At 43.2% G+C, this 26,001-nt stretch overlaps 1 protein-coding gene across 1 annotated transcript in view; it reads left to right on the top strand.

Moving 5' to 3' along the window:
• The window catches only part of LOC311233736 (U3 small nucleolar RNA-associated protein 14 homolog A), a 105,801-nt gene extending 83,165 nt beyond the window's left edge, over window positions 1-22,636 (top strand). The window contains exons 14-18 of the mRNA XM_084320738.1: window positions 2,755-2,946; window positions 4,304-4,449; window positions 6,119-6,303; window positions 18,381-18,480; window positions 22,425-22,636. Of these exons, the coding sequence (XP_084176864.1) occupies window positions 2,755-2,946; window positions 4,304-4,449; window positions 6,119-6,303; window positions 18,381-18,480; window positions 22,425-22,610 (809 nt within the window). The 3' untranslated portion in view covers window positions 22,611-22,636. The remainder of the gene's footprint in view (window positions 1-2,754; window positions 2,947-4,303; window positions 4,450-6,118; window positions 6,304-18,380; window positions 18,481-22,424) is intronic.
• The last annotated feature ends 3,365 nt before the right edge of the window (window positions 22,637-26,001 follow it).

The following is a 26,001-nucleotide window of genomic DNA, read 5'->3' as shown; positions in this document are numbered from 1 at the left end:
TCATGTTCTAGTGCTCTCATATAGGATGCCTCGTTAGTTTAGATCTGCACTCGTCAAGAGGTAGACTTCAATCTGACTAGATGTTTGGAGCAGGAGGAGGTAGACTGTAATCTGACTAGATGTTTGGAGAGGTCACAGTCAGAGAGGGCAAAATAGGCAATATCTTCAAGAGATGAGTTGAAGGATAAATTAAAATCATCCTTGCGACTAGGGATGGGTACCGAACCGAATTAAGGGTACAGACCGATGCCACATTTCGGTACTGTAAAAAAATATATATATATATCATTTAAGTCCGATGACGTCAATGTTTCGTTTACCACGAAACCTATGAAGTGTGCCGCACGTTCACGCCAACGTTCACACGCACAATACATGCTTACCTAGGATTTGACTTGATTCAACAACAAAGCAGTCGGGGCAATGGCAAGCCGAAAACAGTCGCAAGTGTTGTTACACTTTACAAAGCTAGATGCAGACAACGCTCTGTGCAATATTATATATTATTACAGTATATATTAACAAATTGTTCTAAATAAATAATGATAATAAATTATTTGAAGTTTTGATTTTTTCTTTTTTACAACTGAGGTAGGTAGATTACATTTTTAGAGACTAAAATACAGAAAAAAGGTAGCGTTGGGTACCGGTATCGATTCAAATGTGAAAGGTACCCAACCCTACTTGCGACGTTGAAACACCCCTGGTCCCCCGTGGCTGGACATGTTTTTGTACGATTCAGCTCCATGTTCCTCCCCTGTACTGACATTCAGAAGCTGCTGCCATGATTCACATTGTTCTCTCATCCCATGTACACTTGATGAGGTTTATCAAGCAGTAGTAACATTAGACAATAAGTGCTCCACTGGTAAGTTGACCTGGAGGCTTACTTTATCAAACTGGCTGCTCCAGTTATTACTGAGCACTGCATTTGACGTACATATTTAATATCTCTGTTGCCTCTGGTAAGCTTCCTCTTTGAGTGGAAATCGGCGTACTCCCACTACATAATGTTTTATGTTTATTAGGAACCCCATTAGTCATCATCAACGTGTTGACTATTCTTCCTGGGGTCCTCAGATATACACATACAAATATGAAACATTCAGTGTAAATCAGTCATATATCACATACATAATCAATAGAAAATAAAACAAAAGGTCATAGGTGAATCCATTTCACCATACCTTTAAAAAAAAAAAAAGGTAAACTGAATAAATAAGGCTGGTGAGAGAGTTCATTTAGATAACTATAGACCCATCTCTAGGCTGCCCTGTTTGACAAAAGTATTGGAGTCACTAGTAAACAATCAGTTCAAACATTTTCTTTCAATTAACTCCGTGCTTACTCCTCATCAGTCTGGTTTCAGAGCCCAGCATAGTACAACCTCTGCAATTACAATGGTTGTGAACGATATTAGCTCAGCCTTTGATAGTATACATATTTAAATCTTCCTTTTGAATAAATAGGCTCAGGAATCAGGATTGTGCCAGGGTGACGCACCACGTAACGCACTGTATGTAGTGCAACGCGGCCGTCCCGGGTTCGACTCCCGGACCCGGCGACCTTTGCCGAATGTCTTCCCCTGTCTATCTCCCATACTTCCTCTCTGCCAGACTTGTCCAAAAAACTAATAAAAATCTACCAAAAACATAATAATAAAAAATAAAAATAAAACAGCGTGACTCGCAAGAGGAGTTGTCACAGGCTGTAGAACGCAGGGCTGAAGAGCTAGAGGTCATAGCTTCTAAAATGTAAGGTGGGGGACGTATCAGGCTCAGGCCCTCCCTTCCAGCTGGAGGTGACTTGAAACACGGAAGTTATCAAATGTGAGCGAAACGCGCACTGTCGAGTCCTGGCTCTAGGCGGGATCACGAATAGTGGTTTAAGATAAGATTTAAGATTATTTCTATTTCGAACGTGATTCATTGGGCACTAGTTACGCAAAAAATCATACAAGTAACAACAATACGATACGTCGATCATGATTATGCAAATCAACGGAATTTCATAGTCAATTACGTTGATGAATCGTGACAGCCCTAGCCAAAAGGTTGGCTTTCTGTACAGAAATCGCTCAAGATTCCCTCAATTCTGTCGGAAAAGAGTTGTTGAGTCAATATTTGTATCTGTTCTTGATTATGGAGATGTCATTTATCGTCATGCTTCAGCTTCCACTCTGACACCCTTGGACTCTGTGTACCACTCTGCACTTAGATTTATTACTAGAGATAGGTATGACACACCATTGTATCCTTTACAGTAAGGTTGGTTGGCCATCCCTGGCAGCTCGGCGAGACTATCATTGGCTCTTGTACATTTTCAAGGCGTTCACCGGCAAACAGCCACCGTATATAGCTGCCCTGTTGGACAGGAAGGCGCCAGCCCATCAAACATGATCTAGTAACTGGATCACATTTAAAATACCACGGACTAGTACAGGACTCGGCAGGACGGCATTCTCTTATGCAGCCCCAAAGTCCTGGAATGACATTCAGTCAAAGTTAAAGTTGGAAGTTCTTCCTTCCCTTACGGAATTTAAATGTCTGATTTCATTTATCTGTGATTCATGTTGTAACTGCTTTTAACTGATTGCACTGCACATTGTTTTGTTGTTTTATGTTGTTGTACACTCAGCAGTTCTGTAAATGAGGTGGCCTCTCACCTCAGAGCTCACCTGAGTATAAAAGGTTTCAATCAATCAAAAAAGGCTGCTTGACCTCTGCTTGACCGCTGCTTGCTTTCTGTTTCTAGATACAGAACAGGCAGCAGAGCCTGGAATGGTAGTGAATTCTGAAGAACAGGAGAAGGAGGAGGATGAGCAAGAACCTGAACCTGAAGAGGATGAAGATGACGTACTAATAAGAACATTTGAGATCATGCGAAAATTGCATCAGACCAAAGAATCGGACACAACGCCAATATGTGTAGATGATGACGGCAAAGGTAAGATGTTAATTAATATTAAGCGGTACAATACGTTTTGTATTTCTTAGTTTGTGTGCCCCAGTGAATTGCCGGTTTTTACTTTGCCTTTAAAAACGTTAAAGGTGCTATAGATAACATTTGTATGTAGAGTAATCATTTAATAAAATAAGAATACATCCAGAGCTTTTAGAAATTTGCAGAATAAAATTATTGCTTTCCACCCCAAAAGAATATTCATTCATTAATTTATAATAAAATAAAATTGCAGATCCAAATTGTCACATAACAGCTGGGACTGCAGCATGTCAGTTGATCCACTAATATGACTGCAGCATGTCAGTTGATCCACTAATGACTGCAGCATGTCAGTTGATCCACTAATGACTGCAGCATGTCAGTTGATCCACTAATGACTGCAGCATGTCAGTTGATCCACTAATGACTGCAGCATGTCAGTTGATCCACTAATATGACTGCAGCATGTCAGTTGATCCACTAATGACTGCAGCATGTCAGTTGATCCACTAATATGACTGCAGCATGTCAGTTGATCCACTAATGACTGCAGCATGTCAGTTGATCCACTAATATGACTGCAGCATGTCAGTTGATCCACCAATAGGACTGCAGCATAATAATAATAATAATAATTCATTTAATTTATATAGCGCTTCTCAATAACCCGAAGTCGCTGATGTCAGTTGATCCACTAATAGGACTGCAGCATGTCAGTTGATCCACTAATAGGACTGCAGCATGTCAGTTGATCCACTAATAGGACTGCAGCATGTCAGTTGATCCACCAATAGGACTGCAGCATGTCAGTTGATCCACCAATAGGACTGCAGCATGTCAGTTGATCCACCAATAGGACTGCAGCATGTCAGTTGATCCACTAATAGGACTGCAGCATGTCAGTTGATCCACCAATAGGACTGCAGCATGTCAGTTGATCCACCAATAGGACTGCAGCATGTCAGTTGATTAGTCCACTAATAGGACTGCAGCACTTTCTCCCCCAAGAGGTAATACAAATAAAAAGAAACAATTCATGATTTCTCGGCTGCGAGCGTACGTTCTGTGTCGAATCTCCCGCCCACTGGTTCAATTAATTGATCTGCGTCCACTATTGTGACACTGGCCCCTCCCTGTTTCTCCCTCCTAGCCACTAATGTGACACTGGCCCCTCCCTGTTTCTCCCTCCTAGCCACTAATGTGACACTGGCCCCTCCCTGTTTCTCCCTCCTAGCCACTAATGTGACACTGGCCCCTCCCTGTTTCTCCCTCCTAGCCACTGATGTAACACTGGCCCCTCCCTGTTTCTCCCTCCTAGCCACTGCTGTAACACTGGCCCCTCCCTGTTTCTCCCTCCTAGCCACGACAGAGGCAGTGGCCCCTCCCACTGCTTCCAAGAACAAGAAGAGGAAGAGGAGGCGGGGCATCGACATGAGACAAGTCCTGACCAAGGAGGCCAAGGTTCTCACGGTCGCTCTGGCTCCAACTGCCATCGAAGACGACGAGGTATGAAAACCCAATAATTCCATGATGGTGTAACAGTCACCTGTAATGAACCTGAAACAGTTATCAGTGATGGTGTAACAGTCACCTGTAATGAGACAGTTGTAAAGGCAATCCTACGAACCACAGTTGCCTTGAGGCTCCAGGTAATGCGTTGTTGGTCCGACATGCTCCGAATTGCAGTCCAAAAGAAAAGATGACGCTGATCCGATGTACTTTGTCAAAACAAACGGGATTTATTGGAAAGCGAATCACAACAGCCCCAATAGCTGCCTACCACTATAAAACAAACAAAAAGGGGTTTGTAAATGAACGTAAACTGTCAATCAAGTGCGAATTGAGTGCGGTCAAAAACGATGGTACCGCTCTACCTGGGCCTGCATGAACTCTAAACTACCTGCCATATTATAAGAGTGGTTAGGGCGAACGTGGGAAAAAAGGGGAGTTGACCAGGTAAGTCTCCATCTTGGAATTCATTATGACATATATTAATAAACACAAAACACAAATACCATAATAAACTATGTCTAATGGGGCAATAAAGATAACATTTATCATCATAGGATTTGGCTCCTACAACAGTTATCAGTGATGGTGTAACAGTCACCTGTAATGAACCTGAGACAGTTATCAGTGATGGTGTAACAGTCACCTGTAATGAACCTGAGACAGTTATCAGTGATGGTGTAACAGTCACCTGTAATGAACCTGAGACAGTTATCAGTGATGGTGTAACAGTCACCTGTAATGAACCTGAGACAGTTATCAGTGATGGTGTAACAGTCACCTGTAATGCACCTGAGACAGTTATCAGTGATGGTGTAACAGTCACCTGTAATGAACCTGAGACAGTTATCAGTGATGGTGTAACAGTCACCTGTAATGAACCTGAGACAGTTATCAGTGATGGTGTAACAGTCATCTGTAATGCACCTGAGACAGTTATCAGTGATGGTGTAACAGTCGCCTGTAATGAGACAGTTATCAGTGATGGTGTAACAGTCACCTGTAATGAACCTGAGACAGTTATCAGTGATGATTACAGTCACCTGTAATGAACCTAGGGGTGGAACGGTACGCATTCGAACGGTACACTGTTCGGTACAACCTCCACGGTTCGGGGCATGCGTGTGTATTGTTCAGTTATAACGTTAGCCGCAAGCTAGCCTAACGTTACGTTAGCCGCAAGCTAACTAGCGTTAGCCGCGAGCTAACCGTGGAGTCACTTCGCTGTGTCCCATTAGTGTGGAAGGGGGGGTATATTGACGAGGCTTGACAACAGAGGTTCAAAGATAACTTCACATTTATTGGCTGTTGGTTTATATTATATCATCAGGGCTTCTCCTTCCAACGCTGTGTGTTACTGTTGACTATTTACTTCCTCGTGTGACGTCACTTCAAATACGGCTACCAGGACACTCAAATAGCAAAAGCGAGTCGAGCCGATTAGGTACCATGCAGTGAAAAGCGGCATAAGAGAATACTTCATAATGTTTCATGCAATTAAAAAGTAAATATATATTTAGTAGGGGTGGAACGGTACGCATTCAAACCGTACACCGTTCGGTATGACCTCCACGGTTCGGGGCATGTGTGTATTGTTCGGTTCGGGGGATGCGCAAAAGGATCTCCTTCTGCGTGTGGATCATTAACTCAGGGATCTCCTTCTCAGAACATGGTGGAGCAGATAAACATCATCAAGGAGGCGTTCGCTGGCGACGACGTCATCGCAGACTTCCTGAAGGACAAGAAGAAGCAGGAGGAGGCCGGCAAACCCAAAGACCTGGACCTGACGCTGCCGGGATGGGGCGAGTGGGGCGGCCTGGGCCTCAAGCCCTCCCGACGCAAGCGCAGACGGTGAGGCACTATAGAGACATGTCTTAGTCCCTTTCAACTGGTTAATACAGGTCTTTGAGTCCTGTAAACATGTTAATATAGGTATTTGGGTCCTGTAAACATGTTAATATAGGTCTTTGAGTCCTCTAAACAAGTTAATATAGGTCTTTGAGTCCTCTAACCATGTTAATACAGGTCTTTGAGTCCTCTAAACATGTTAATATAGGTCTTTGAGTCCTCTAAACATGTTAATATAGGTCCTTGAGTCCTCTAAACAAGTTAATATAGGTCCTTGCGTCCTCTAAACAAGTTAATATAGGTCCTTGAGTCCTCTAAACAAGTTAATATAGGTCTTTGAGTCCTCCAAACAAGTTAATATAGGTATTTGAGTCCTCTAAACAAGTTAATATAAGTCATTGAGTCCTCTAAACAGGTTAATATAGGTCTTTGAGTCCTCCAAACAAGTTAATATAGGTATTTGAGTCCTCTAAACAGGTTAATATAGGTCTTTGAGTCCTCTAAACAAGTTAGTATAGGTCTTTGAGTCCTCTAAACAAGTTAATATAGGTCTTTGAGTCCTCTAAACAAGTTAATATAGGTATTTGAGTCCTCTAAACAAGTTAATATAGGTCTTTGAGTCCTCTAAACAAGTTAATATAGGTCTTTGAGTCCTCTAAACATGTTAATATAGGTCCTTGAGTCCTCTAAACAAGTTAATATAGGTCCTTGCGTCCTCTAAACAAGTTAATATAGGTCCTTGAGTCCTCTAAACAAGTTAATATAGGTCTTTGAGTCCTCCAAACAAGTTAATATAGGTATTTGAGTCCTCTAAACAGGTTAATATAGGTCTTTGAGTCCTCTAAACAAGTTAGTATAGGTCTTTGAGTCCTCTAAACATGTTAATATAGGTCCTTGAGTCCTCTAAACAAGTTAATATAAGTCATTGAGTCCTCTAAACAGGTTAATATAGGTCTTTGAGTCCTCCAAACAAGTTAATATAGGTATTTGAGTCCTCTAAACAGGTTAATATAGGTCTTTGAGTCCTCTAAACAAGTTAGTATAGGTCTTTGAGTCCTCTAAACATGTTAATATAGGTCCTTGAGTCCTCTAAACATGTTAATATAGGTCCTTGAGTCCTCTAAACAAGTTAATATAGGTCTTTGAGTCCTCTAAACAAGTTAATATAGGTCTTTGAGTCCTCTAAACAAGTTAATATAGGTCTTTGAGTCCTCTAAAACATGTTAATATAGGTCTTTGAGTCCTCTAAACAAGTTAATATAGGTCTTTGAGTCCTCTAAACATGTTAATATAGGCCGTTGAGGTCCCCTACACAAGTTAATATAGGTCTTTGAGTCCTCCAAACAAGTTAATATAGGTATTTGAGTCCTCTAAACAGGTTAATATAGGTCCTTGAGTCCTCTAAACAAGTTAGTATAGGTCTTTGAGTCCTCTAAACAAGTTAATATAGGTCATTGAGTCCTCTAAACAAGTTAATATAGGTCTTTGAGTCCTCTAAACAAGTTAATATATGTCTTTGAGTCCTCTAAACATGTTAATATAGGTCTTTGAGTCCTCTAAACATGTTAATATAGGTCTTTGAGTCCTCTAAAACATGTTAATATAGGTCTTTGAGTCCTCTAAACATGTTAATATAGGCCGTTGAGGTCCCCTACACAAGTTAATATAGGTCTTTGAGTCCTCCAAACAAGTTAATATAGGTATTTGAGTCCTCTAAACAAGTTAATATAGGTCTTTGAGTCCTCTAAACAAGTTAATATAGGTCTTTGAGTCCTCTAAACATGTTAATATAGGTCTTTGAGTCCTCTAAACATGTTAATATAGGCCGTTGAGGTCCCCTACACAAGTTAATATAGGTCCTTGAGTCTTCTAAACAAGTTAATATAGGTCTGAGTTTCTCAAGTTTCTTTAATAGTTGTCATACAGAAGTACAGAATACTTTTATACAAAATGCTTCTTACTGTTACGCTCCAGAGACTGTGCTAGACAAGATAAGTATGAAATAAAATAGTATAGCATGTAAAATAGAAGTAAAAATAGAGGTCACAGTGTTCAGTATAGACATATGTACAATGTTCGATGCAGAATAGAAGTAACTGAGTTACCATACAATATACAATATACTATGCAATGTACTAATATACAATACTATATAGTGCAAAGCAGAAATGGGATGAGGTACAATTTAGGTACAATTTACAGTAAGGTGTACGAGTTGTAGTGCAAATCCTTTACCAATAAATATAAAGTGTGTTTAGGTGATCTAAAGTGTGGAGAGTGGGTGCTGCAGTGTGTTGTTTGTTTAAAGTGAGTGTGTGGGTGTGTGTGCTGTGTGCATTTGATGGTTGTTGCATAGTGTTTATTGTTCGTTGAGCAGCCTGATGGCCTGGGGATAGAAGCTTCTTCTGAGTCTTTCTGTGCTCGCCTTAAGACTCCGGTATCGCTTGCCTGACCGCAGCAGTTCAAAGAGGCAGTTGTTCGGGTGGCTGGAGTCCTTGATGATTCTCTTAGCCTTACCCCTGCACCGCTTGTTGTAAATGTTCTGGAGGGTGGGAAGCCCCCCTCCAATTGTGCGTTCGGCTGAACGTGTCACTTTTTGTAGTCTGCTACGGTCTTGTGCAGTGCTATTCCCAAACCAGGAGGTGATGTTGCCAGTCAGGATGCTCTCTATTGTACATGAGTAGAAGTTCTTAAGGATCTTCTGACTGACTTGGAACTTCCTTAGGCGCCTGAGGAAGTAGAGGCGTTGTCGTGCCTTCTTCACAACACTGTCAATGTGTGTGGTCCATGTCAAGTCCTCGGATATGTGGGCTCCGAGGTACTTGAAACTGTTCACTCTCTCAACCGGTGCCCCGTCGATGCTGAGGGGGCTGTAGTCCTTGACCCCCGACCTCCTGAAGTCCACAATCATCTCTTTTGTTTTGCTGACGTTCAGGGAGAGGCAGTTCTCCTGACACCACTGTGACAGATTCTCTACCTCTTCCAGGTAGGCCCTCTCGTCGTTGGCAGAGATCAGGCCCACCACTACTGTGTCATCAGCAAATTTGATGATTGTGTTGTTGTTCCGCTGTGCCATGCAGTCATGTGTGTACAGGGAGTAGAGGAGGGGGCTCAGAACACAGCCCTGGGGGGCCCCTATGTTGAGCGTGATGGATGAGGAGGTGCAGTTGCCTGCTCTTACCACCTGGGGTCTGTTCAAGCCCAGGTCCCTGAGCTTGGCTATGAGTTTGGAGGGGACTATGGTATTGAATGCTGAGCTGTAGTCGATGAACAGCATTCTCACATAGTTCCCCTGCCTCTTGTCCAGGTGTGATGCTGCTGTGTGCAGCACATGGGCTATGGCGTCCTCCGTGGACCTGTTAGGGCGGTATGCAAATTGCAGGGGGTCCAGGTTGATGGGGAGGGAGGAACAGATGTAGCCCTTCACTAGCTTCTCTTTTTTTTTTTGATCAAATTTTTTTTATTATTAATTACATGAAACAGGACAACACAATAACCACAGTAACAAAAAACATAACTTCCACAGGAGAATAACAAACAATAATAATACAGAATAATAAATTATAAAGACAAAAAGAAAAAGAAACAGCGTCCAACCTATCAAATATAGATGGCTACTTCAATAACACAAAGGGTCTTCAAAACATGGCAACCTTTCCCCACCTTTACAAAGTGGAGTGACTTAAAAGATTGTTTATGAGAGTGTTGCCGCAGATTTACTGTAGATAGCCTAGGTCCCTTACACATGTTCAAGACTGCCAAACTTGCAGAAGGTAAAGTGTAAGAAGAAAGAAATTCTTCCTCCAAGTTGGTTGACAGGTCAATCAGTCTGTCAATATTAGTCTCTTGGGGAGATGGCATGTGAGTTGACATATAGCGCAGAATAGCTAAATACCAACCCCCCCTAAAATCCCCCCAGTCAAAGTTAAGAAGGACAAGACAAAAACCAAGACAGACAAGACATTTCCTCCTCCCCCTCCCCAGAGACCGCCGGACCCCCCCGATCAAGCGCCCCAACCCCGCTCAGCCGCACACTGCGGTCTTTACCTTCTCAGCTGCTGCGAACCACAGGTCAATTCCAGCCTGCCCTACCCCGATCACCCGGGCCGTGGATATCTCAAGATAAATCACATCCAATAGAGTTAGGGACCAGTTAATCATTGTAAGCTTCTCAGGCTCCTTCCATCTCATTGCTATTAGCTTCTTCGCTGCTGTGACGCCCGCTAGGACAACCCTTTTCAGTTGTACGGACGCGGGTAGTGTCGTTATATCGTTCAGCAGTAGCGTAACAGCTGTGAATGGGATAGTTAAGCCACACAGATCTGAAAGTTTGTCCGTTATTGACCTCCAGAAGCGGGCCACTGGTGGGCAATCCCAATACATATGCATATAAGTGCCAGTGGCCTTTTGAGAGCACAAAGTGCACCGAGAGTCGGTTATCAGTCCCATAGCAAATAGCTTCCTAGGTGTAAGATAGGTCCTATGAATATAATTAAAATTAATTTGCTGGTGATTGGGGTTGCGGGAAGATAATGCCACATTTGCCCAAACATCATCCCAGTCAAACTCGGGGTCCAACTCCGGTATATCCACACGCCAGATTGTATCCAATGATAAATTTTTATACGTGGATTGAATTAAGAGCGTATAAAAGTCGGAGACAAACCCTCTGGATGTCGTCCTGTCCACTATGAGCCTGAGGAAGGGGTGTGGGTGCAAGGCTTGAGCCCACGGTACGCCATGCGCCCTCAGTGCTGACCTTAGTTGAAGGTAAAGAAAGAAGGACTCGCCGGGTAGATCATAAAATTCTCTTAAGTCCTGAAACGCACGGAGGCCGTTCTTATCATAAATATCCTCCAGAGTATGCACTCCCCTCCTTTGCCATTGAGGAATATTAACCGGCTTGTGTCCAACAAGTAATTGCTGGTTATTAAAAATTGGAGAGTCCAGGTGCCAAGGGCATTTAACCCCACACGACCTCTGTACATTACGCCACGTTTGGATCACGTGAGTTATGATCGGTCCATACCTCAGCCGGCATTTCGCAATAGAGACAGTGGAGTACACTACATCCTGTAATCTTAGCGGAGACACCGCCGCCGCTTCTAAGGAGCGCCACGATACAGCCTCTACAGGGTCTAGCCAGCACATCAAAGGTCTCAGTGAAAAGGACCAGAAATACAGTTTAAAATCAGGGATTGCGAGGCCCCCATCTTGTTTCCTACGTTGAGTAGTAGCCCTTTTGATTCTCGGGCGTTTGTTATTCCAGACAAACTTAGATACCATCGATTGTACCTTGCGCCAGTGGTCTATTGGAGGGGGCAGGGGGAGCATTGAGCTAATAAAATTTATCCTAGGCAGGATGTTCATTTTGATTATGGAAGCCCGGGCTTGTAAGGAGTTAGGAAGGGACGACCACCTGTCTAGATCCTGGCGTATTTTATCATAAGTACCCGTGAAGTTGTACTTAGTAGTTTGGTTCAGTGTGGGGAATATCTCTATGCCCAGGTATTTGAAATGTTCTACTATGGGGATATCAGCTGGTAGTCGTACCGCCTTGGCCAGTTCATTAAGAGGTAGGCAGGCTGATTTGTTCCAGTTAATCTTAAAACCTGACAATTTACCAAAGTCGTCGATTATCCTCAATAATTTTGTGGCCGACCGGGAGGGGTCGTCCATGAAAATCAGCAGGTCATCCGCATAGAGAGCAATTTTGTGTGGAGTATTGTTGACCATTATGGGGACGATGTCCTCCGATTGCCTAATAAATTGGGCCAAAGGTTCGAGGGAAAGCGCGAACAGTCCCGGGCTCAGAGGGCAACCCTGTCTAGAAGATCTGGAGACTGGAAAGAGTGTGGAACAGTTTTTGCCTGTCAGTATCATCGCAGACGGCGAGGCATACAGGACTTTAATCATATGAATAAAACTCTTTCCAAGACCCATGACCTCAAGTACCTTCCACAGATATGACCACTCAAGTCTGTCAAACGCCTTCATGGCATCCAAAGACAGAACTGTGGATGGAGTTGTATTGTCTTTACTGTTATCGATTACATGCAACAGCCTCCTAAGATTATCTGCAGCCAGACGCCCCGGGATAAAACCAGTTTGATCGCAGTGTACCAATACAGACATAAATCTCTGCAGGCGACGGGCCAGCACCTTGGCAAACACCTTTAAATCGGCCCCGAGAAGACTCAAGGGTCTATAGCTACCACAATCATTGGGATCTTTGTCCTTTTTGAGAAGTAAAGAAATCAACGCCATATTGACATCTCTTGAGAACTCCCCTTGTTCGATAGCGTAATTGATCATATCGAGCATCAATGGACCCAGTTGGTCCCAGAAAGCTAAATACACTTCGGGTGGAATACCATCCCAGCCTGGCGCCTTACCCCTCTGCATTTCAACAATAGTCTCCCTCAATTCTACGAGAGTAATCGGTCTCCCCAGTTCCTTGGCCTCTTCCTCAGAAATGTGGGGTATCTCAAGCCCGCCAATGAACGATTCAAATCTAGAGTCATCCAGATTATCCTCTGAGCTATATAACTGTGAGTAAAACTCTTTAAAAGTGTCATTGATCTTTTTCGAATCAGTAGTGACTGCACCCTGGCTCGTCCTAATCGAGGGGATATCTGAGAAATGATCATTTGATCGTATTTTCATTGCCAATAGATGGCTAGGTCTGGAGCCGTGAAAATAGTAATTTTGTCTTGTCCTGTGTATCAAAAACTCAGACTGTTGTTTAAGTATGGAGTTTATTTCTTTTTTGACTATCTTACGTTGTGTGTTTAGTCGTTCATTATAGTCAGTTTGCAAGGATGCGTATAGGTCCGCATATAATGATTCCAGTCCTTCTAGCTTTTTTGACCGGGATTTTCGCAAATTGGAGGCAAATAGTGTGACATGACCCCTGATGAATCCTTTCAATGCGTTCCACAGGACCCTAGGGTCTTCTACTGTGCCAACGTTGATCTGCAAAAATTCAGCTAGTTTACTCCTGAACTCAGAACAGAAGTCATCGTTCTTTAGCAAGGTCGAATTAAAACGCCATCTGGGAGCTCTTGCGGAGAGCCTGCCAAAGGTTGCCGTAAGGAAAATCCCCTTGTGGTCTGAGAGAGCCAAGGGAACCAATGAGACATCGAAACTATCAAACATATTAGGGGACGCGAATGCATAGTCAATTCGAGAGAAGCTTTTGTGTCTGGCTGACAGGTGAGAGTAATCTCTGAGGGTGGGGTTGCATAAGCGCCAGAGGTCTGAGAGCCCCGTGTCTTTGGCCCACATCCTGAGGGCCTTAGAGGCCCGTTTCTGGTCGCTCGTTTCAGAGGGCCCAGACCTATCCATCTCCGCATCCCAGCACGCATTAAAATCGCCACCCACAATGAGAGCGTATCCATTAAGTTCCAACATATTCTTCGTGATTGTATTATAGAACGCTGAATCAAATGTGTTAGGAGCATACAATGCTATTATAGCCATCTTCCTATGCAAGAATTCAACTTTTGCTATAGTAATCCTTCCCTCCGTGTCCGACCATACATCCAAGATTTTGATATCAAGGTTACGTCTTGTAACTATGACTACTCCTTTCGTCTTATCATCGGCTGAGGATGCGGAGATAACGTGATATTGCCGATTTGCCAGTCTTGACACGTCACCTACCATTAAATGCGTCTCACTAAGGAGAGCAAGGTCAATATTTCTCCTCTTCAATAGCCAAAGGACACTGGCACGCTTGTGTGGGGCGTTAAGCCCTCCTGCGTTCCAAATTAAAATATTCAATTTAGCCATGGTCGAGCTTGTATAAGTGCGTAGAGAACATACCCGTGCAGCCAGGCTGAGTACAGAGGTGCCGATCCCGGCGGGCCCGGACGGTCAATCCCAGGAGTTCAGAGGAGGAACACTTACACATATATAAGACAACAGTACATAGAACACATAAAAATACCACCCCAGCTACAACCCCCCCTCCTTCTACTCTAAACCCTAACCCACCCGTCCTACTATAAGTTCCTCTATACCCACTCTCCAATCCCCACCCTATGCCCCACCCACTGAGGATGGTCATCTTCCTATCACTTCCCACTAGAGACATGGATCAATAAGACGCTTCCCACTCCCACCCCCCTCTAGATAAACCCCTGAGTAAACCCCCACTAGTCCAATAAACACAAATAATAATAAAATAAAATTCAATAAAGATATCGGTCGAAAACCACCTGAGCCCTGGCCCCAACATGAGAAAACCATAATGGTAAAAATAGCCATTATTAAATAATAACTCCGCATCAACCTGCAGCCCTCTATTTCGGAATCTGCGCTTCAACATCACATTGTTATAGCCCAAAAAGGTATAGGAAAATTCAATACAAAATTAAATTAAAGCATCCCAGCCGATAGTCTAAGGCAGGTTCGGGTCACAGGTTAATTGTGCAAAATTGTGTGAACAGTGTCAATTAAACAATGACAAAAAAAAGGAGGAAGGGAAAAAAAAGGTTATGGTCAAAGTGCACCCCTTTAGCCGTCCCTCTGATCAGGCACAACGGCTGAAATGACCCAACCTATGTAAGATTAGAATTAAACACAATCATTCATTAATCAATCCGGGGATGGTAATAGGCAACACCTGACACCACCTGTCATCATACATTGTTTCAATAAAGATATCGGTCGGAGCAGTTAGTCCAAGGTAGGATCGAATCACATTTAAATTGCTCATTCAAATGCCATTAAAACATATAGGAAAATTCAATACAAAATTAAATTAAAGCATCCCAGCCGATAGTCCAAGGCAGGTTCGGGTCACAGGTTAATTGCTCATTCAATTGCCCTTAAAACAGCGACACTAATTATTATATAATTACTCAGCATCAACCTGTAACCATCTACCCTGGAGTCTGCATATTAATGTATCAACGTTATAGCATAAGTGCCTCACGGAAAATTCAAAACAAAATTAAGGCGAGTCAGTAGTTAGTCCAAGGTAGAACCGGATCACATTTAAATTGCTCATTCAAATGCCATTAAAACATATAGGAAAATTCAATACAAAATTAAATTAAAGCATCCCAGCCGATAGTCCAAGGCAGGTTCGGGTCACAGGTTAATTGCTCATTCAATTGCCCTTAAAACAGCGACACTAATTATTATATAATTACTCAGCATCAACCTGTAACCATCTACCCTGGAGTCTGCATATTAATGTATCAACGTTATAGCATAAGTGCCTCACGGAAAATTCAAAACAAAATTAAGGCTTGTCAGTAGTTAGTCCAAGGTAGAACCGGATCACATTTAAATCGCGCATATAGATGACATAAAAACAGCGACAGTAGGAAAGAAAAAAGAAAGGAAGAGAGGGTAATGGTTAGAGTGCAAGCCATATAACCATATAGCCATTAAGTGCAAGCCATACCCGACCCAACCTGTTATCAAATATTGTTTATGCATATTCAACCGACCTTGGTATCTACTTTGGATCACCAAAGCTCAAAACAACCTGGATATAAAAATAAAAAGCATACCAGAAGTTAGTTAGGGACTCGGTCACTCTTGAACTGTGCAAACCAATGTCCCTTTGAACAGCAACAGCAACCAAAATACGTAACCATTAACGAATGTCTCAGCGCAGACCATAGTCGAAGCCCGCTGGCTAGCCCGAGGCTAGCGCGTAAGCTAGTGACGAATCCGGATAGCACGTTAGCCTACTATGTACATTGTTCAGCTAGCTCGTTAGCTTCCAAAGAGGCGATACACAAGTACGACCATGAGGTCAGCTTTAGCAAGTAACAGAAGTCATTGGGAAGCCCCGCTAGTTGGATGGGCAGAGGACAGTTAGCATGTCTGGGCATGACAGCAAGTGTTTGTGAATAGTCGACCTAATCAATGTATATAGGCCCAAACCGCCAAGTCACTCACCCTCCATAGATATCAAGCAACAGACTCGGGTGTCTTCGCGAGATATTCCTTCGCTTTAGCCAACGACCAAAACAAACGCTGACCACCGACCTTCTCCAACACAGATAGTTTCGCGGGAGCGAATAACGTGGGCCTCAGGCCTAGTCTCCATAGCTTAGTCAGGACCACCTTGTACTCGGCTCTCTGAGCTTGAACCTCCGGTGTAAAGTCCTCGAAAATGGCCACTTTGTGATCGCCAAACCTCAGAGTACCCCTTCTGGTACGAGCCGACCGCATGATGATTTCTCTCTGTTGGAGTCTGTTCAGCTTGACTATGATGGGCCTCGGTTCTTTGTTCACGCCGGGAGAAAACCTGCCCGCTCTGTATGCCGACTCACAGATAGGAGGCGAGGGGAGGACGTCCGTCCCTAGTATCTTCTGCAGCAGTTCGGGCATGGTCTCAGAGAGACGGCCTTCACCGCTGGTCTCCGGTACTCCAACAATCCTGACGTTGTGGCGTCTATCCCGGGACTGCATCTCCTCCATCGCCGACTGTAGTTTGTTGACTTCAGCCTGCCTAGCCAGCAGGGCGGATTCAAGACCCGCCATCTTCTCACATTGTGATGATACCTCCGTCGTTAGCATGGCTAGTTCGTTAGCATTAGCCGATGAGGCAGCGTGAATCGTCTCCATCTTGTCTGTCAGCGGGACTACCGCCAGCCGTATTTCTTCTGATATCTCACGACGGAGGCTGATACAGAAATCCGCCAGCACTTGCTTCTGTGCTTCAGCGATGCGTGCCTCAGAGTCTGCGTGTACTTTCTTCTGTGCTTCAGCGATGCGTGTCTCAGATTCTGCGTGTAGCTTGGTCATGACCAAGAGCACAGCTTCGCTTAACTCCCCGACAGCGGGAGACGGTACGGCCATGCTCGGCGGTGTCGGTGTCGTGCCTAACTCTTTCATGGCTCTGGTTTCCACCCCCGCCATCGTAGAAAGTCGAAAAAAGTTGATGAATGTATACTAAACACGACGACCTAGCAAACAGATAAAAAACAAATAAAAATAAAATAAAGACTAATGGGGAGAAACGTATATTCAGCACGGTAGAAGGGAGCTCATGTGAAAACACGTCTACTCCATGATCGCTCAGCTCCGCCCCTCCGCCCTTCACTAGCTTCTCAAAGCACTTCATGGCTATGGAGGTGAGAGCTACAGGGCGGTAGTCGTTGAGGCAAGCAGGCGTAGATTTTTTGGGTACAGGGATGATGGTGGACTTCTTCAGACAGGTGGGGATGACAGCCTGTTCTAAGGACAGGTTAAAGATGTCGGTGAATACCGGGGCCAGTTGGGTCAGTTGGGTCCTCTAAACATGTTAATATAGGTCTTTGAGTCCTCTAAACATGTTAATATAGGTCCTTGAGTCCTCTAAACAAGTTAATATAGGTCCTTGAGTCCTCCAAACAAGTTAATATAGGTATTTGAGTCCTCTAAACAGGTTAATATAGGTCTTTGAGTCCTCTAAACATGTTAATATAGGTCTTTGAGTCCTCTAAACATGTTAATATAGGTCCTTGAGTCCTCTAAACAAGTTAATATAGGTCCTTGAGTCCCCCAAACATGTTAATATAGGTCTTCGAGTCCTCTAAACATGTTAATATAGGTCCTTGAGTCCTCTAAACAAGTTAATATAGGTCCTTGAGTCCTCCAAACAAGTTAATATAGGTATTTGAGTCCTCTAAACAGGTTAATATAGGTCTTTGAGTCCTCTAAACAAGTTAATATAGGTCTTTGAGTCCTCTAAACAAGTTAGTATAGGTCTTTGAGTCCTCTAAACAAGTTAATATAGGCCTTTGAGTCCTCTAAACATGTTAATATAGGTATTTGAGTCCTCTAAACAAGTTAGTATAGATATTTGAGTCCTCTAAACAAGTTAATATAGGTATTTGAGTCCTCTAAACAAGTTAATATAGGTCCTTGAGTCCTCTAAACATGTTAATATAGGTCTTTGAGCCCTCTAAACATGTTAATATAGGTCTTTGAGTCCTCTAAACATGTTAATATAGGCCGTTGAGGTCCCCTACACAAGTTAATATAGGTCTCTCACAAACAAAATCTGATCTAAATGCTTTGTGTGATAACGGGTATATAATAATAACATGTTAATCTGCTTTGTGCTCCAGATTCACAGTTAAAGCTGCACCAGCTGCTCCCAGGAGGGATGGAAAGCTGCCGACCGTCATCATCTCTGAGACGAGAAACAGCTCCATCTGCCTCCACCAGGTGATCCTCACAACACGCTGCTTCCCTTCAGATACAGGACTGAATTCTGCCATCCGGACACATGCCATTTGAAATATTATTATAGAATATCACGCCTAGGGGCGGCTAGGTGGTGCAGTGGGAAAGGCGCTCACCACCAAATGCAGGAGACGCTGGGTTCGAGCCCAGCTCTCCGCATTGCCATCAGCTTGGCTGGTCGTTCATACTAATACATTTGGCAGTATTAGGGGGTGGGAAGCTGATGGGTGGGGATCGGACGTTGTGGACAGCGACTCCTACAGGTCGGTTTCTTGCGCCTGCGCAGCAGAATCAGGAAGCGACAGGGGCGGCGTGCCCTCCAAAACGCAGACCCCAGACGCTGAGAGATCGCGCTGTGCAGGTGAAAAGATGCGACTGCTGCTTCCTCGAGTACCGGAGGGGACACCTGATGTAAAGGCCTCTGCATGCTACAGAAACTTCAGAGCAACTGCAACACAACATCGGCGCGATTTCAGCGCGGTTGTTTTAGAGGGTCTTGTAGACTGTGTTGCTTGGATGTTGCGTACATGTCCCTCAAATCTAACCTAAACAACCGTTGCGTTGATATTGCGTAGCAGTGATTGGTTGGTTAGCGAATGGGGGCGGGGCTGTCATAGAATAATATTAGTCCCGCAGAGAATCATCCTCCATTGTTGTTTCCAGCGTTGACGCTAAATAATTAGCGTCACATAGCTCGCCTTTTTCTGAAAACCCAAGCACATATTGTTCCATAGCATACGCCTTCAGTTGATCATGACAAATCCTCTCTTACCTTGACGATTAAAAAGCCTCCATAATTTAGTAAATAAAGCTGTAGCCAGCCAGCTAGCATTGGGTCTATTCAAAATGCTATCCACATTAGCTACATAGCTAACCAAGTAAATACAATGGTATCCGTCCTGAGGTAACGTTAAATACAACGTTTGCTAGTCGAAATGACTGGACACACACAGGGACAAGTTAAACATCAATCAATTAATTTATTCCAATAGGTAGTTTGAGCTGCATATGAGCCGAGGTCCTCTCCATTGGAAACTAATGATGTTACGGTAACGTTAGCTCGAAAAGCACAGAAAGTTAAGCTGCTAGCAACAGACACTATAACACTTCCGGTCGGGGGTTTTCAAAATAAAAGACAGACGTCTAAAATCACCGGAAATACATTTATTTTGTACATTATCTAATGTTAACACGAACCTAAACTAACTTTAGTTAAACTAACTTTGCGCGTCGATGTTGCAGAAGCATAAAGCATAAAACACCGTTGCTTTGTCGATGTTGTGTTGCAGTTGCTTTGAAGTTTCTGTAGCATGCAGAGGCCTTAAGGCGCTCCCATAGTCCAGCAGACTGTACACAGAGCAGACTCCGCGGATGTCCGCGCGGCTCTTTGAGCTTTCATAGTCGAGCAGATCTCAGCGGACGTCCGCGGTCTATTTCCTACATTTCTCGCACCAGTTTTACTACATTTCCCACAATTCTGTCTGTTCTACTGCAGATCAGAGGGAACATTATCAGCGGGAGAGCGCGAGAGAGAGAGGGAGGGAGAGAGAGAGAGAGAGAGAGACAGAGAGAGAGAGAGAGAGAGAGAGAGCGCGCTTCACGGGCTCATCTCTCTCCTCGCGCCACCAATCGCTCGCGCGGCGTCACATTAAATGCAGTTCGATGTCAACCAGTTTTGTGTGACACCAAGTCAGCGGCGCGGATGTCCGCGCCTCAGAAAATAGGAGCGTCGCACCTGTGGGTCTGCTGTCCGCTGAGATCAAAGCTCAAGAGTCCGCGCGGACATCCGCGGAGTCTGCTCTGTGTACAGTCTGCTGGACTATGGGAGCGCCTTTAACCTGTTCCCCCCCACGGGGTCGGTACCGACCCCTTTTTGACATTATTATCATATATTAATATTTTTATGAGTGATGCAATAAATTTGCGTTTTTTAAAATCAAACGTTTTCAAGTATTATTATCACTACTATGTCACAAATACATGTAGAATGTAAAACGTTAGGTTGGCAATAGTTTAGCAATAGGTTAAAAGTGAGTTTTTATCATTTTAAGGTTTTATTTTTCAGTCGCGTTTTTGAACCGGAAATGGAAATGTTGAACCATGGGAATTGTAGTTTCTTTGCGGCCATTTTGAAGATCGCCTCGCCAGCTATCAGCCAGTGTCGGAATTTCTCAAAACTACACTTCCTGTGGGCTGCTATGGACGTTCAAAGTTTGGCGTTCTGAAGAAATCATATCAATAATTGTTATGATTCGCGATAATAAGCTACAAAAGGTAACGTTTTTGACAAATATTGAAACGCAGTCAGTTTCTCCACACTATTGTAATCATGTAGGAAGAATCAGATCTGAAATTAGTTACAGAATGATTACACTGTGGGAGAAATAAAAAAGTACAGTCGATTACATTAAATAACTGTATATGTTATATTACGCATGCCTGGTGATACTATATCCAAATTGAACTCGGCCATTTGAAAGATACTATATGTATATATATATATAAATGTGCGAATTGGCTATAATAAGGTAATGTATAAGCATATATTCTATATTCTATAATAATATTTCAAATTGCATTGGTCCGGATGGGAGAATTCAGTACTGTATATACAAAACCTTCAATTTTATCATCTTCCCTTTATTAATTTCCTTAGATCTTTTGTACACATGATCTCAAGAGGGTACTGAATTAGCTCAGTGGCAGTTTTTTAAGTTTGGTCATTATTATCATGGTTTTATTCACTGTCAAAGATGAAAAGAAAAATCATAATTCATATTTTCCTTTGTTTCATCAGAATTTAAGCAAGCCTAGTAATAGACACAATATTTCTGACACTGAGAATACATTCATTGAGGTCCATAGATGTTCCTAGATACCAAGAATATGCAAATAGCCCTTGTAGAAGTGGAGCAATATTCCATTTACCTAGGTATACATTGTATGCAGATTTTCACCTGGGGTGGAACAGGTTAAGGCTTAGTCCACATTGCAGCCGGCTTGTGGGAGGCATGGCCAACAGCGTTCGAGACAGGGGAGGGTAGAATTGGACGATACGAAATTGGGATGGGAGAAAAATAGAAAATGGGAAAAAAAGTAGATAAAAAAAAATAAAAAATCACGCCTATAAATGACATTATTATAGCCAAGTTGCACATCTATGGATCGGGCCAAATCTACTCCTTCCAATGGCAGAGTTCAATTTGGATTTATTATCACCAGGCGTGCAGCAGGAACCGTGAATGAAATCTACTGTATGTACAGTTCCATTCTTATAATGGATATGGCTCCGCCATTTTGGATCGGATTGCAACGGGATTGTTGCTAAATGTTCACAGAAGGTAGACACACTAACTATCCAGAGAAATAAGAGAAATAAAAAAAGAAATCATACAGAAGTAATTTGCTTGCAGGAAGCTGGAATCGGCCGGGAACGGTATTTTTTGGAAAATGTCAACGCTCATTGAGAGCTCTGGATGCCCTCCTCATTATGACTACAATCGGCGAGGTTTAGCAAATTCAAAATGGCGGATATTCGCTAAATTATAAACTCATTCCATAAACTAAAATCTCACTAATAACACTTTACCCTATTGGTAAACAAACGTATTGTTGAAAATATACACTGACTGCTGTTTTGTCAGGATTATGGTCTTTACTCTTGGATACATTTGAAAAAAAAAACATTATGTCATACAGTCTAGAGAGATTGATTTATGACGTGATGTAATTTTGGGACCGGTACTGGACCCGTCGGTACCGGTGTGATAAAGTATTGAATAGAATCACAATTTGGTCAATATGATGAAAAATGGTAGTAGTATTATGTTACATTTCATTCGTCCAGAAGCCGAAAGATAGAACTGCTATAATTGTTGCGTAATGATTTGCTGATCTCGTGAATGAACTCTGCCCCCTCCCTCCAGGTGAATTCACTGCCTCATCCGTTTGAGACCGCGGGTCAGTTCGAGTCGACCATCCGCTGTCCGACCGGACGCACGTGGAACACGCAGCAGACCGTGAGGAAGATGACGGCGCCGAGGATCGTCACCAGGATAGGAGCCATCATCGAGCCCATCTCCAGGGAGGAGCTGGTCAAGGTCAAGAAGTAGGAGGAGCTGGGAGTACCACCTGAGGCGTTTTGTCCTATTTCTGTCTAAAAGTTGTTTTCTTTTTGTAACAAAACTCAACATTTGTCAGAAAAAGACTTTCGGGAGGAACTCTGAACTGTTTGCACACATTTGAATACAAAGCCAGTATCGGTTGACTCCGATAAAGGTGTTGACTGGAATAAAGAAGCAGGATACAGGATCTCATCACAATATAGTTCTTATCCTCCACTCTTTTCCCCTCTTCATAACTAATTACTACAGTATGTATAATATGTGTATTTGGTCAGAAAAAGTCGAGAAGCTGAAAGATTCACACATTCTATTCAGGAGAAGCTAAAAGGCCACTCGGCTAGCTTGGTTAATTAATGTGTTCTTAGTCAGCTAGCCTGGTTAATTAATAATGTGTTCTTAGTCAACTAGTCTGGTTAATTAATAATGTGTTCTTAGTAGGGATGTTCGATATTGGCTTTATTACCGATAACCGATATACCGATATTGTCCAACTCTTAATTTCCGATACCGATATCAACTGATACCGATATATGCAGGGTTTCCCCCCCCCCCCCCCAAAAAAAGGAATAATTTTAGGTAATTAACATTACATATCTCTTGTCGTGGAATTAACACAACATTATGCATACTTTTGACAATAAATTAAATAAGAATGTGTTCTTACTTGCTTGCCTGGGTAAATAAAGGTTATAGAAATGTAAATTATTATTTATTTTTAAACCGATACCGATATTTTCCGATATCACATTTTAATGCCGATATCGGCCGATAATATCGGACATCCCTAATTTAAACCGATACCGATCATTTTCGATATTACATTTTAATGCCAATATCGGTAGGCCGATAATATCGGACATCCCTAGTTCTTAGTCAACTAGCCTCTGGTTAAATAACAATGTGTTCTTAGTCAGCTAGCCTGGTTAAATAACAATGTGTTCTTAGTAGGGATGTCCCGATCACATGATTTTCAGAAGATCGGGATCACGAAAGAAATATCTGGGAGTAAAAAAATATTTAAAAAAAATAATGTATTCAACAAACATGACCATGTTCACGTCTTAAAATCATACTGATGCCTTAGTTTTGAATTACATATCATCATTCATTTATTTATTGTCGCACAGAGCAGAAGAATTTGCCAAAATAAACGCATTTCCTTTCATTTACACCGTCGCACGACAGTGACGTATGCCGAAAATAGCAGACCTACAAGTTCACAACTCGTCGCTCCCGCAACACCGGCAGGTTATGTCCACCTGATGACTCTGAGCAGCTAGACAAAATGTCAGAAGTTTGGAAGCATTTTAAAATTGAAACCGAAGCTAGTCCAATAGCCAGTTGCAATCTAATACGCCTCCTGAGAAACAGCCACAAACGACAACAAAGGAATGGGGGAGGCGCAGTGGCGTAGTGGTGCAGGGGGGCCCCGGAGCTTAGGGGGCCCCGCCCCCACTGTAGACTATCCTCTTAGATTCCGTAACGCGCGGGAACAGGGCGCAGACAGTGTGAGGAGCCCAGTATGGTTCTGCGGGGCTGCAGCTGGATGCATCTCGCACAGAGGGCGGGGCCCCCCCCTCCCTGCTATGAATTGCTCACCTGCGATAGGGCTAGGCTGATAACTAATGTTCATTGGCAGCGTTCAAAACACAGCGGCAAGCGGCGGTAAAAATGCCGCAAATATCCAAGCAAGCGGTGCTTAGAAAAACAAGATGAGAGCGAAAGCCGAACAGGAGACGGCAAAGCTACGAAAAAGAACATCATTGTTCCAGCAGGCAGCAAAGGTAGACTGACTCTAACGTTACTGAAGAATGCATCGGCAGTGTAAGCTCCCCACCCAGGCCGGCCGCGTCCACCGCTATCAACACGCCGGTCCCCCGGTCAGCTCCGCGTCGAGTCCAGGCAGACAGACAGCCCAGCCAGGCCCCCAGCCACGCTACAGCCGCCGAGACCCGAGACAGGTTAGAAGAATATAAAGATTTATTCGCCATAACCAGTATGAGTAGCCTACAGGTTACATTGGAACTGGAATCTAATCCGTAAAAAATTTAGTACATGGTTTAAGTGGCCGCGATGTCCAGTGTGATGATAATAATGATGTGTGTTGTAGCGGGACGGCCAGTCACGATATTCAGACATGGCACGAGATTATGGGTCATTGTAATTACGAGGATTTACTGAAACTGCAAGTAGTGGTTGAGGCATAGGCGGAGGGTGAGCTCGACATTAGGGTCGGCTTTAATGCGATGGACCTCGCGCGGAGCGCGCAAAATGTTCTCACTTTATTATTGATTTAGGGGAGTGGTCTGCCCTGCGGGGGGGCCCCGACATATTGCACAACGCCACTGGGGAGGCGGCTGGTGCTTTGCCAAACAGCTGTATTGATTGCAATGCCTCGCTTGAATGAAGTTAACGTTCGCCTGGATAACGTCAACATTCGCTTTGTGAGGATTATCGTCAGCGTTTCAGACCAAAATGGAGCACATCATTACGTAAGTCGAACACTGTGAATGTATACTAATGTGCAAACAGATTGAAACTGAATATATTTCTGTATGAAGCACATTCTCAGGGACTCAGGGTGAATGTAATGTGAGCCACCGAGCTCGGGGGGCTATTGCTTGTCTCGCTTCGCCAGTTTCTGACAAATGCGTTAAAACGGTTACTAATGTGAAAGATCGGATCGGGAAAGATCGGTATCGGCAGATACTCAAAATCACATGATCGGGATTGGATCGGGAGCAAAGAAATGCCATCGGGACATCCCTAGTTCTTAGTCAACTAGTCTGGTTAAATAAGAATACGATCTTGGTCAACTAGCCTGGTTAATTAATCATGTGTTCTTTTTCAACAAGTCTGGTCAAATAAGAATGTGATCTTTGTCAACTTGCCTGGTTAAATACATTTTGATTAAGTAAATAAATATGAGTAGAATATGTAATCTAATGCGTCATCTAAATTGTATCTAAGTAACATGTATTATTTAAGTATCACCTACTCTTGGGTCCTGAAACAGGACATTGAGTAACTATGAAGTCATTGAATAACTTTGATAACCGAAAGGAGTTGAAGTGGATGTCAGACGGCGTGGAGTTGAATATCTTTCAGTCAGTCGTATCAAAGCGTGAGTTCAGTCAGACTGTCGACCCTCTCAGTGAGCTGCCGGTTAAGACAAGAGTTCCTTTGTGTTTTTCCATCAAATGAACACAAGTGTTATTCTTTTTCCTTTTTTTTCTTTTTATGGAAATTATTTCCTTTTTTCTTTATGGAAATGAAGCATTCACCTGAGTCCTCTGATTGGTGGATGAGAGAGAGAGAGGGTCTGCGACAGCCGGAGGAAAGAAAAGAATCGTGTGTTTGTACTTCAGTGACTCAGCAA

Source organism: Notolepis coatsorum (genome assembly GCF_963971535.1).
Source record: "Notolepis coatsorum genome assembly, chromosome: 8".
Taxonomy (NCBI): domain Eukaryota; kingdom Metazoa; phylum Chordata; class Actinopteri; order Aulopiformes; family Paralepididae; genus Notolepis; species Notolepis coatsorum.
This window is presented reverse-complemented; position numbering and strand designations above follow the sequence as displayed.